This window comes from Pseudophryne corroboree, chromosome 3 (assembly GCF_028390025.1).
Source record: "Pseudophryne corroboree isolate aPseCor3 chromosome 3, aPseCor3.hap2, whole genome shotgun sequence".
Taxonomy (NCBI): domain Eukaryota; kingdom Metazoa; phylum Chordata; class Amphibia; order Anura; family Myobatrachidae; genus Pseudophryne; species Pseudophryne corroboree.
In genome coordinates, this window is record NC_086446.1 from 485422696 (window position 1) to 485436466 (window position 13771).

Genomic DNA, 13771 nt, shown 5'->3' on the forward strand with positions numbered 1-13771 from the left:
CCCATGTAAACCAGCAGGGCGGCACAAGAAGCAGGATGGTGATGGCAGAAGCCACAAGGATTTTCCGATGGGCGGAAAATCATGTGTTAGCACTGTCAGCAGTGTTCATTCCCGGAGTGGACAACTGGGAAGCAGACTTTCTCAGCAGGCACGACCTCCACCCGGGAGAGTGGGGACTTCATCCAGAAGTCTTCAAAATGATTGTACACCGTTGAGAAAGGCCACAGGTGACGTGATGGCGTCACGCCTCAACAAACGGCTAAAAAGATATTGCGCCAGGTCAAGGGACCCTCAGGCGATAGCTGTGGACGCTCTGGTAACACTGTGGGTGTACCAGTCGGTGTATGTGTACCTTTCTTTGCCTCTCATACCCAAGGTATTGAGAATACTAAGAAGGAGAGGAGTAAGAACTATACTCGTGGTTCCGGATTCGCCAAGAAGAGCTTGGTACCCAGAACTTCAAGAAATGATCTCAGAGGACCCATGGCCTCTGCCGCTCAGACAGGACCTGCTGCAGCAGGGGCCCTGCCTGTTCCAAGACTTACCACGGCTGTGTTTGACGGCATGGCGGTTGAACACCGGATCCTAAAGGAAAAAGGCATTCCGGAGGACGTCATTCCTACGCTGATTAAGGTTAGGAAAGATGTGATCGCAAAATATTATCACCGCATATGGCAAAAATATGTTGCTTGGTGTGAGGCCAGGAAGGCCCCAACGGAGGAATTTCAACTGGGTCGATTTCTGCACTTCCTACAGTCAGGAGTGACTACGGGCCTAAAATTGGGTTACGTTGAGGTCCAGATTTCGGCTCTGTACATTTTCTTCCAAAAAGTACTGGCTTCACTGCCTGAAGTTCAGACTTTTGTTAAGGGAGTGCTGCATATTCAGCCCCCGGTTGTGCCTCTAGTGGCACCGTGGGATCTCAACGTGGTGTTGGATTTCCTGAAGTCGAATTGGGTTGAGCCACTTAAATCCGTAGAGCTAAAATACCTCATGTGGAAAGTGGTCATGCGGTTGGCTTTGGCGTCGGCCAGGCGTGTATCAGAATTGGCGGTTTTGTCATGCAAAAGCCCTAATCTGATTTTCATATTAATAGGGCGGAATTGAGGACTCGTTCCCAATTCCTTCCTAAGGTGGTATCAGCTTTTCATGTGAACCAACCTATTGTGGTGCCTGCGGCTGTGTGGGACTTGGAGGACTCCAAGTTACTGGACGTAGTCAGGGCCCTGAAAATAGATGTTTCCAGAACGGCTGGAGTCAGGAAAACTGACTCGCTATTTATCCTGTATGCACCCAACAAGCTGGGTGCTCCTGCTTCTAAGCAGACTATTGCTCGCTGGATCTGTAGCACGATTCAACTTGCACATTCTGCGGCTGGACTGCCGCACCCTAAATCTGTAAAAGCCCATTCCACGAGGAAAGTGGGCTCTTCTTGGGCGGCTGCCCGAGGGGTCTCGGCTTTACAACTTTGCCGAGCTGTTACTTGTTCGGGTTCAAACAATTTTGAAAAAGTCTGCAAGTTTGATACCCTGGCTGAGGAGGACCTTGAGTTTGCTCATTCGGTGCTGCAGAGTCATCCGCACTCTCCCGCCCGTTTGGGAGCTTTGGTATAATCCCCATGGTCCTTACGGAGTTCCCAGCATCCACTAGGACGTCAGAGAAAATAAGATTTTACTCACCGGTAAATCTATTTCTCGTAGTCCGTAGTGGATGCTGGGCGCCCATCCCAAGTGTGGATTGTCTGCAATACTTGTATATAGTTATTGCCTAACTAAAGGGTTATTGTTATGAGTCATCTGTTACTGAGGCTCAGTTATATTTCATACTGTTAACTGGGTATGATATCACGAGTTATACGGTGTGATTGGTGTGGCTGGTATGAGTCTTACCCGGGATTCAAAATCCTTCCTTATTGTGTCAGCTCTTCCGGGCACAGTATCCTAACTGAGGTCTGGAGGAGGGTCATAGTGGGAGGAGCCAGTGCACACCAGGTAGTCCTAAAGCTTTCTTTAGTTGTGCCCAGTCTCCTGCGGAGCCGCTATTCCCCATGGTCCTTACGGAGTTCCCAGCATCCACTACGGACTACGAGAAATAGATTTACCGGTGAGTAAAATCTTATTTTAACACTTAAATTGCTACTTCTCACTAGTGTAATGCCTTGTGACAGTTGGGTTGTGCTGGCCGGGGGGAAGGGGTTGCTCTGAACTTGAACCTTAGGGATGTTAGAGACCCACCTGATGAGGTCACCTGACCGTGGTAGTTTGGCCCATATTTTTGGATAAAATTTTGTGAAGAACCTCTATTTTACTCCATGTTAAATTGCAGAGTTTATTATAATTGTTCTCTTAGTGTTTAGAGTGTGCACCTGCACTTTCTCTTTTGTGTGTGACACTACAGGTCTCGGCATGGTAGCGCCTAATTTTTAGAATTAGGGTGTGCAGTCCACCCCCCATATATTCTATATTATGTACATGTGTGTACACTTGAAAGTGGATACTCCTTCAGCTTTGACTAGCATCCCTCACACCTGCTCTTGGATGTTTTTAATAAGTATAGGGTCCTAGCATTTGCAGACTACATATTGGAATATGCACTATGACTGGTAAGTCTTGGATAAATGTATATAATATGTCCATATTAGGTTTGGGCTGTGGGACCTTCTGGGTTGGTGTGGGCGCGCTGCCCAGGGATCATTATTGTAACACTTAATCTAGCAGTTTAGGTTCTAAAAAGTGCATGTGTTACAATAATGCTGGTTATTGATGTTGGAATATGACCAGCGCAAAAAGTGGCTTAATATTTAACATAGGGATGAGAAAGCGCTCAGCAGCAAAGAGGTTATAGACATTTGAATGTATGCAGTGCGCAGAAGGCATTCTAGCATAGAAAACAGGTGACTTGTAAATCTTGTCTTGTTTGTTTGTTTTGTCAGGTAATCACAGGAAATTGATGTCTGCTACAGTGAAGGATGTTGGGAATTCTTGCAACAATGTTAAATCTGAGATTGCGGTAAAAGACCTTCCAGGAACTCACTTTGGTTGTGCTGAAAACTTGATGGGCCTGAATAATATCATTGCCCCGTCCAAAGGCTTAATATCCTTTGTAAAGGTGAGCTGTAGATGGAATAAGACTGAAAGGAGTGGGACCTGCTGTGTATACAGATCTTTTGAGAGAGCTTATATATGTCTAATGAACCTGATACATTTAAATTATTGTGTAGAGAGAAAAATGCTGTGCAGACGGATGACGCTGGTTAATATCTTTCTTATGAATGTTATGCATTTCATTTTTATTTCTCATACGTCCTAGAGGATGCTGGGGACGCTTCAAGAACCATGGGGTATAGACTGGATCTGCAGGAGACATGGGCACTTTAAGACTTTAAAATGGGCGTGAACTGGCTCCTCCCTCTATGCCCCTCCTCCAGACTCCAGTTTAGAATCTGTGCCCAGGCAGACTGGATGCACTCTGAGGATGCACCCCGCCGTCACCCCCCTTGCAGAGCCAGAAGTCAGAAGACAAAGACAGGTGAATAGAAGAAGAAAAGAAGACTTCAGTGACTGCTTTCTGAGGTACCGCACAGCGAACGCGCTGCGCGCCATGCTCCCATACACAGCGGCACTGCAGGGGGAGGCGGGAGCATTAGAAACCTCTTTTCAGGCTGGCAGTGTGAAATTGAAGTGCCTTGGCACTAAATTCGTAACCCCGTCAGCATTATTTGTTTAAAAAAGAGCGGGCTGAAGCGCGCCATGTAGGGGGCGGGGCTTAGCCCTCACAGCTCTCATCAGCGCCATTTTCTCTCCAGGGCTGCAGAGACGCTGGTCCTTCCTCACCAATGCTATTGACAAGACAAGTAACAGAGTGCAAAACGGGGGGGCACAGCAAATGTGGTGCAAAATTAAGTGATTATAAAGCGCTGCAGGGTCTGAGGCATTATATATATATATAAGGTTTCAGAACCGGGACAGGCGCTGGGTTGTGAGCTGGCAAACGCCCTCTGTGTTTCTCTGACGGGCTTTACTGTGGGTCTGTCCCCCCTTTTGGCCCAGTGTGTCTGTGGGTGTCGGTACGGGTGTGTCGGCATGTCTGAGGCGGAGTGCTCTTCCCAGGAGGAGCCTGTGTTGGGGGCAGAAACGGCTATGGGAGTGACCCTGTCGGCACCGTCGACTCCTGACTGGGTAAATGTGTTGAATGCTTTGAATGCGAATGTGGATTTTATTAATAAGAGATTAGATAAATCTGAGTCTCAGAACCAGGTATGGAAAAAATCTGTGGAGGATGTGTTATCACAGGTACAGACCCCCTCGGGGTCACATAAACGTTCGTTTGCGCAGTTAGCAGACACAGATACCGACACGGACACTGACTCCAGTGTCGACTATAGTCATACCAGATTAGAGCCAAAATAGGCAAAGAGCATTCAGTACATGATTGTGGCAATAAAAGACGTTTTGCATATCTCCGAGGACTTTGCTGTTCCTGATACTAGGGTCTGTATGTATAAGGAAAAGAAACCGGAGGTAACGTTTACTCCCTCTCATGAACTGAATGCCCTTTTTGAAAAAATGTGGGAAAATCCTGACCGAAAGTTTCTGATTCCCAAAAGGATTCAAATGGCGTATCCGTTCCCCTCTGGGGATAGAGAAAAGCGGGAGTCACCTCCCATTGTAGACAAGCCGCTGTCACGGTTGTCTAAAAAGGTGGCTTTACCGTCTCCTGACACGGCAGCCCTTAAGGATCTTGCGGATCGTAGACAGGAAAATACGCTGAAATCCATTTATGTCACCACAGGTACATTACTCAGACCAGCTATTGCATCTGCGTGGGTGAGTAGTGCTATCGGAAAGGGGACAGATAACTTGTCATCTGATATAGATACCCTGGATAGGGATACCATCCATTTAACGCTAGGTTATATCAGGGACGCTGCAGCCTACTTAAAGGAAGCAGCGAGAGATATTGGCCTCTTGGGATCAAGGGCAAATGCCATGGCAGTCTCAGCTAGGAGAGCATTGTGGATTCATCAATGGAATGCTGATGCTGACTCTAAGAAAGCTATGGAGTCTCTACCGTATAAAGGTGGTGTGTTGTTTGGTGAAGGTCTCGCTGAGTTGGTATCTACGGCTACCGCGGGTAAGTCGTCATTTTTGCCTTATGTTCCTCCACAACAAAAGAAAGCTCACCACTTGCAGATGCAGTCCTTTCGGCCAAATAAATACAAAAAAGGCCGAGGTTATTCCTTTCTTGCTAATAGAGGAAAAGGTAAAAGATCTCCGGCCGTGGCAGGTTCTCAGGAGCAGAAGTCCTCCCCGGCTTCTGCCAAGTCCACCGCATGACGCTGAGGCTCCTCTGCGGGAGTCCGCATCGGTGGGGGCACGTCTCAAGCTTTTCAGTCATTTCTGGGCTCGTTCGGCCCTAGACCCGTAGATTCTAGAAATAGTGTCCCAGGGGTACAAACTGGGGTTTCAAGACGTACCCCCTCGACGTTTTTTCAAATCAGCCTTACCAGCTTCTCTGCCGAGCATGCAATGCAATGCAATACAAAAGTTGTGTCGGAATCAAGTCATTGTCAGGGTTCCCCCGGCACAACAGGGAGAAGGATTTTATTCAAGCCTGTTTGTGGTCCCGAAGCCTGACGGCTCGGTCAGACCAATTCTGAACCTAAAATCCCTCAATCTTTACCTAAGAAAATTCAAATTCAAGATGGAATCTCTCCGAGCAGTGATCTCCAGTCTCAAGGAAGGGGATTTCATGGTGTCGGTCGACATAAAGGATGCCTACTTACACATCCCCATATATCCTCTGCATCAGGCTTATCTGCGGTTTGCTACTCAGGATTGTCATTACCAATTTCAGACGCTGCCATTTGGTCTATCCACGGCTCCGAGGATTTTCACCAAGGTAATGGCGGAAATGATGGTTCTCCTTCGCTAGCAAGGAGTCACAATTATCCCTTACCTGGACGATCTCCTGATAAAGGCAAGATCCAAAGACGAGCTGGAGCAGGACATTGCGCTCTCCCTGACATTTCTGCAACAACATGGTTGGCTCCTAAACCTGCCGAAGTCACAGTTGAATCCGACGAAGCGGCTGTTGTTTTTGGGAATGATTCTGGACACAGAATTAGAGAGTTTTTCTTCCAGAAGAGAAGGTTCTGGAAATTCAGAGTTTGGTCAAACAAATTCTGAAGCCAGCGAGAGTATCAATTCATCAATGCACTCGGCTGTTGGGGAAGATGGTGGCAGCCTACGAGGCCATTCAATTTGGCAGATTCCATGCCAGGGTGTTTCAGTGGGACCTGTTGGACAAGTGGTCCGGATCCCATCTGCACATACACCGGAAAATAATCCTATCCCCCAAGACCAGAATCTCACTCCTGTGATGGCTACACAAGTTTCACCTTCTAGAGGGACGCAGGTTCGCGATCCAGGACTGGATCCTAGTAACCACGGATGCGAGTCTCTGAGGCTGTGGAGCAGTCACACAGGTAGAAACCTTCCAGGGAAAATGGTCAAGCCAGGAAGTTTGTCTACACACAAACGTTCTGGAGTTAAGGGCCATTTACAACGGCCTTCTTCAAGCAGAACGTCGTCTTCGCAACCGGCCCGTCCTAATACAATCGGACAATATAACAGCAGTAGCGCACATAAACCGCCAGGGCGGAACAAAGAGCAGGGCGGCAATGGCAGAGGACACAAAAGTTCTCCGCTGGGCGGAAAGACATACAAGCGTTCTGTCAGCAATCTTCATTCCAGGAGTGGACAACTGGGAAGCAGACTTCCTCAGCAGACACGATCTCCATCCGGGAGAGTGGGGTCGTCATCAAGAGGTTTTCACAGAAGTGACAAGTCTTTGGGGAATTCCTCAAATAGACATGTTGGCGTCTCGCCTCAACAAGAAACTTCAGAGGTATTGTTCCAGGTCGAGGGACCCTCAAGCAATAGCGGTGGACATGCTGGTAACACCATGGGTGTTTCAGTCGGTGTACGCGTTTCCTCCGCTGCCACTCATTCCAAAGGTGTTAAAGATCATAAGAAGTACAAAGGTTCAGGTGATCCTCATTGCTCCGGACTGGCCAAGGAGGGCTTGGTATCCAGATCTTCAGGAATAACTCATAAGAGATCCCTGGCCTCTTCCTCTACAAGAGGATCTGTTACAGCAGGGGCCGTGCGTGTACCACGGCTACGTTTGGCGGTTGAACGCCGGATCCTAGCCCGACAGGGTATTCCCAGTGAAGTTATTCCCACACTTCTTCAGGCTAGGAAAGGAGTAACGTCTAAACATTATCACCGTATTTGGAGAAAATGTGTCTTGGTGTGAATACAGGATGTCTCCTACGGAAGAATTTCAGCTAGGGCGTTTTCTCCATTTCCTGCAAGCAGGTGTGGATGCGGGTCTAAAGTTAGGCTCGATTAAAGTACAAATTTCGGCCTTATCGGTTTTCTTTCAGAAACAATTGGCCTCCTTTCCAGAAGTTCAGACTTTCGTGAAAGGAGTTTTGCACATCCAACCTCCCATTTGTGCCCCCAGTGGCACCATGGGATCTTAACGTGGTGTTGCATTTTCTTCAATCACATTGGTTTGAACCTTTACAGAAGGTTGAGTTGAAATTTCTCACTTGGAAAGTAGTCATGCTATTGGCCTTAGCATCCGCTAGGCGGGTATCTGAGTTTTTGGCTTTGTCTCACAAGAGTCCTTATTTAATCTTTCATGAGTATAGAGCGGAGTTGAGGACTCGTCAACAATTTCTGCCGAAGGTGGTTTCATCGTTCCACATGTACCAGCCTATTGTGGTACCAGTGGCTACTGACGCCTTCAAGGAGTCAAAATCTCTCGATGTTGTCAGGGCCTTGAAGATATGTCGCCAAAACAGCTCCACTTAGGAAAATGGAAGCTCTGTTTATCCTGTATGCTGCCAACAAGGTTGGAACGCCTGCTTCAAAGCAGACTATTGCGCGCTGGATCTGCAATACGATTCAGCATGCTCATTCTACGGCTGGATTGCCGTTACCGAAATCAGTGAAGGCCCACTCTACCAGGAAAATGGTCTCACCCTGGGCGGCTGCCCGCAGGGTCTCGGCATTACAACTCTGCCGAGCAGCTGCTTGGTCGGGTTCAAACACTTTTGCGAAAGTTTACAAGTTTGATACCTTGGCTGATGAGGACCTCATGTTTTGGTCAATCGGTGCTGCAGAGTCATCCGCACTCTCCCACCCGTTCTGGAGCTTTGGTATAAACCCCATGGTTCTTGAAGCATCCCCAGCATCCTCTAGGACGTATGAGAAAATAGGATTTTAATACCTACCGGTAACTTCTTTTCTCTTAGTCCGTAGAGGATGGTGGGCGCCCGTCCCAGTGCGGACTCTATCTGCAGTTATTAATTCTTAGTTATGTTTACACACGGGTTGCGTTACGTTATGGTCAACCTGTTGCTGACGTTGTTCATGCCGTTGACTGGTTTTCTGTTATATGCCATGTTGTACGGCTTGTTTGAGGTTTGAGCTGGTATATGTCCCACCTTAGTTAACAATAGATTCTTTCCTCGAAATGTCCGTCTCCCTGGGCACAGTTCATATAACTGGAGTCTGGAGGAGGTGAATAGAGGGAGGAGCCAGTTCACACCCCTTTCAAAGTCTTAAAGTGCCCATGTCTCCTGCGGATCCCGTCTATACCCCATGGTTCTTGAAGCGTCCCTAATATCCTCTACGGACTAAGAGAAAAGGATTTACCGGTAGGTATTAAAATCCTATTTATTCACATATTGTAAAAGCTAGGCCATGTACATTACAAAGAGCAACGTTTTAACAGCTTTGTCAATTTCTCTAGTAAAAGTTCTTGGCTTCCTTAACAGTTAAATGGCAAAATAGTAGTATGTTCATATTTAATCAATGCTGACCAGTAGAAAATAATTATTTTAAATACTAACAGAATCTCTTGTGTTTTTAAGGGTAAAATCATAGAGACTGAGGAGTGGGTCAGGATCCTACAGCTGCTAGCAGAGTTTCAGATGAGAAGAGTGGATTTTATAACCAGTAATCTGGAGTTCCTTCTACCTTTACCACTACGTATAGTGGAGCCACAAATAAATTACCCATGTGAGAACCCTGACCTGACACCACACACTGACACAGGGTGTCCCAACAAGGATGGAAATGTAAAGGTGTCCGTACAGATGAAGCACAAAAAGAAGCTGGTGCTTCTAAATGACAGTGACCTGTTTGAAAGTGACGTAAACTCTCTTGATGATCTACTCTCTTTGGCCCCAGAGAAAACAATTCCAAGTGAAGTTGAAGTTCAGAACAGTTCCTGTATGGATGATGTGGTAAACAAACTTTCAGGAACACCTGTTGCAAAGAGGAAACTGTTGCCAGAAGACACTAAATCTTCCCTCCTGGTGTATCGCTGCCTCGATTCGTTGGCAGATTTTGCAGACAACATGTCTTCTCTAGATTGCGCTACATGTTACACAACTGGCCAAGCTGAAATTTGCAGTCGCAAATGGACAGAAAGCAGATTAAAACATGGCCTTTGTGATGGCCTTCGAACAGAAGCCAATGACTTGTGGAGTACTCAGAGCTGCAGTGAAATACAGGCACTCATAGAAGCACTCTCCTTTCGGAAGTGTTCTACTGAACTTTCAAAAGCTTTGGACTCCTCTCTGGAATTGTGCAAGCTGTCTGGAAAAGATCCTACCGAAGAACTTACCCTACATGTCTCTAAAGCTAGAGAAGAGGTGCACTTTGGGCAAACAGCCAGTAGTAGAAAGTAAGCATTAACCTTCTGTGTTTTTGCTTCAGTGGTGGTTCTGAAATCAAGTTAATACTTCTACATGAATTATTTTTGTGTCGATAGTTAATTATCTAAGCACTTTTCTCTGAAGTCCTAGAGGATACTGGGGTCCATTTAGTACCATGGGGTATAGACTGGTCCACTAGGAGCCATGGGCACTTTAAGAATTTGATAGTGTGGGCTGGTTCCTCCCTGACTCAGTCTAGGAAACTGTGCCTGAGGAGAAGGACATACTTTGAGAGAAGGATAGTGGTGAGATTCCGAACCAGCAAACACAAGAGGAAAGCCAAGCTAACCAAACTTGAGACAGGAACAGCAACGGCTGAACCAACATTACTTAACCAAGTAACCAGTGCTGGAGGAACGAAGCACTGGTCGGGCGCCCAGTATTCTCTACAGACTACGAGAAAAGGATTTACCGGTAGGTAATTAAAATCCTATTTTCTCTGACGTCCTAGAGGATACTGGGGTCCATTTAGTACCATGGGGATGTACCAAAGCTCCTCCCTCCCTACCAGACTCGGTTTAGAAAATGTGCCCGGAGGAGCTGGTCAAGCTGAAGGAAGCGCCTGAAGAGTTTTCTGCATTTATTTTTTATGTTTGTTGTTTTCAGGCAGGGCTGGTTGACACCAGCCTGCCTGCTTTGTGGGACTTAGGGGAACGGCCCAACCTCTTGAAGGGTTAATGGTCCCGTTCCCCGTTGACAAGACACTGAGCTCCCAAGGGAACTATTCGCAAGCCCCACCATGGCGAGCGTACATTCCCGCAGCACGCCGCCACCCCTAACAGAGCCAGAAGAATGAAGAGTGGTGAGCACTGAGCCAGCGTCCTGGTTAGCGGAGCGCCGGCCATTATGGGTACGAAGACGCACGGCTTCTAAACAGAGCAGAGTCTGTCTCCGGACACAGTACACAACTGCGTCTCAGTACACTGTACACCGTACCCAGACTGGCAACGCAACCTTAAAACGGTTTCTCACCATTTTAAGCATCCGATTCCTCAGCCGGTATAAAAAAAGCGGGAAGACTGCATGCCATTGAAGGGGCAGGGCTTCACTATGAGAGGATCCAGCAGCTCACCAGCGCCATATCCCTCTGCAATGGACACTGACAGGACAGGGATGCGCAGCTCCTCCAATGTGACTCCAGATTACCTCAGTGGTACCAGGGGGTCATTAAGGGGGGGGGGATTATTAGTGTACTAAGTCTCCTATCAGGGTACTTAGTCTGCGACCCGGCTAAGCTTGGCATTAGCGAAGGGCGCAGTGGGGGCTGGCTCCAAACGACTGTATCCCTGAAATGCTCTTTGTGGGTTAATTGTGCTTAACCTTTCCTGTGTGTGTGGGTGCTGTCACATTTGCATTATGTCAGGCAAAGAGTGTGTTTCTTGTACAGCGTAGTATTCCTCTTCACCAGGGGGCTCACTATTGGGTACTCAGGGTTCAAAAGCTAGCGGGGCTGAACCGGAGTGGGTTAATTCTCTCAAAGAAATGATTTCCACTCTTTCTACAAAGCTATCCCGCAATGAGAAAGAGACGCAATACTTAAAACAAACTGTGGATGAGTTTATGAACAGAGACTCAGTCACCAAAAAAGCGTCTCAGTCCCCTCCCATTTGTCCGCAAAAGCGATCTCTGGCCAATATCCTGCAATCTGACGCTGATGGGTCAGACTTAGAGGAGGGTGAGGTAGACTTGGCGTGGGGGGATGTGGCTCTGTCACAGGGAATAGAGGCTATCAGAGATGTTCTGCATATTCCAGATAAGGTGTCAGAGGAAAGTGAGGAATCTTAATTTAATGTAAAGAAGAAGTCCCATTACTTTTCCTGTGTCAAAGGAATTAAATACCCTGTATGAAGAATCATGAGTTAATCCTGATAAGAAGTTTTAGATCCCTAAAAGGTTGCTCTCATCTTTTCTTCTGCAGGATAGGAAAAAATGGGAAAATCCACAGATAGTGGACGCATCCGTCTCTAGGCCGTCACGTAAAATTGTATTGCCTGTTCCTGATGCAGCCTCAATAAAAGACATGGCTGATCGTAAAATTGAGACTACACTCAAATCATTGTACACAGCTGCTGGGGTGGCCCAAAGACCCACTATTGCATGTGCATGGATCACTAAAGGCAATACAAAATGGTCAGGTAACCTAATTGAGGGGTTAGATTCCTTATCTAGGGGGGATGTTGTCTAACTCCTGCAGCATATACAAGACTCTGCAAACTTTATGGCAGTGTCGGCACACAGGCGCTTGTGGCTATGCCAGTGGACTGCTGATGCGGACTCCTGTGAATGGTAGGACTTCCACGCCTTTCCTGGAGAGGCCTTGTTTGGAGATGAACTAGACAAATGGATCTCCACAGCTACTGCGGGTACGTCTACGTATATTCCTTTCGCAGCCCCCCCAACCAAGAAGATTTATTCAGCTTCTAAGTTACAGTCCTTTTGGACCGCCAAGTTCAAGGGCAAATCCAGAGGTGCTTCTACGTCCTCCAGCGGTGCAAGAGGTAAACCACGCAAACCAGCAACTGCAGGTGCTCAGGAACCGAGCTCAGGCTCCGCTTCCTCAAAGACTTCAGCATGGCGGTAGACCGCAATGCCTGGAAGGCTGTTAGGTGGGAGCTCGAATACAATTCTTCAGTCAGATCTGGTCAACTTCGTGCCAGGATCCTTGGTTCATAGATCTTATTTCCCAGGGCTACAGACTGGAGTTCCAACAGCTCCCACCTCACAGATTCTTCAAATTAAGCTTGCCAGTTTCACAAGAGGCAAGTATAACTTTACAGCATGCCATCGAAAAATTGGTACAGACTCAGGTCATTGTTCCAGTTCCACCTCATCTACTAAACAAGGGGTACTGGGGGTGATTCAGAGTTCGCTCGTTAGCTGCTTTTAGCAGCATTGCACACGCTAAGCCTACGCCTACTGGGAGTGTATCTTAGCATAGCAGATTTGCTAACGAAGGGTTCGCTAATTTTCTCGTAACGATTACCCCGCAGTTTCTGAGCAGCTCAAGACTTACTCTGCCAGTGCGACGAGCTCAGTCCTTTTCGTTCCTGGTTTGACGTCACAAACACACCCAGCGTTCGCCCAGCTACTCCCCCGTTTCTGCAGACACTCCTGCGTTTTTCAACTAGCACGCCTGCGTTTTTCTGCACACTCCCATAAAACTGCCAGTTTCCGCCCAGAAACACCCACTTTCTGTCAATCACACTACGATCAGCAGAGCGATGAAAAAACTTTATTACGCCGTGAGTAAAATACCAAACTTCTGTGCTAATTTACTTGGCGCAGGTGCGTTGCGTACAATGCGCATGCGCATTTGCGTCTTATCGCTCTGTAGCGAACAAAAATAACGAGCGAACAACTCTGAATCACCCCCACTATTCCAACTTGTTCGTAGTACCGAAACCGGACGGTTCGGTAAGACCGATTTCTTAACCTCAAGTTTTGAACCTGTACTTAAGAGTGTTCAGATTCAAGATGTAGTATCTGAGAGCGGTGATCTCAGGTCTGGAGTAGGGGGAATTCCTAGTGTCTCTGGATATCAAGGATGCGTACCTTCATATTCTGATTTGTCCGCCTCATCAGGCTTATCTACGGTTTGCACTGCAGGACTGTCACTACCAGTTCCAGGCCCTGCCATTTGGTCTCTCCACGGCACCGAGGGTGTTCACCAAGGTGATGGCAGAGATGATGTTTCTACTCCGCAAACAGGAAGTGAACATAATTCCGTACCTGGACAATCTCCTGATAAAAGCGCCATCCAGGGAGAGGTTGCTGGACGGCATTGCTCTCTCAACCAAACTCCTCCAGGATCACGGGTGGATTCTGAACCGTCCGAAATCTCACTTAGAGCCAACACAGAGGCTCCCATTCCTGTGAATGATACTGGACACTGAGTCACAAAAGGTGTTCCTTCCATTGGAAAAGGCATTGGTAATCCAGTCGATGGTTTGGAATGTTCTGAAGCCAACCAGTGTG

The 13771-nt window shown here is 47.4% G+C and overlaps 1 protein-coding gene across 3 annotated transcripts in view; it reads left to right on the forward strand.

Moving 5' to 3' along the window:
- ATAD5 (ATPase family AAA domain containing 5) overlaps positions 1–13771 on the forward strand; it is a 359161-nt gene that overhangs the window by 332657 nt on the left and 12733 nt on the right. For all 3 annotated transcript variants that reach the window (XM_063960872.1, XM_063960874.1, XM_063960875.1), the window contains exons 20-21: positions 2933–3108; positions 8948–9765. In XM_063960872.1, coding sequence (XP_063816942.1) covers positions 2933–3108; positions 8948–9765 — 994 coding nt within the window. The remainder of the gene's footprint in view (positions 1–2932; positions 3109–8947; positions 9766–13771) is intronic.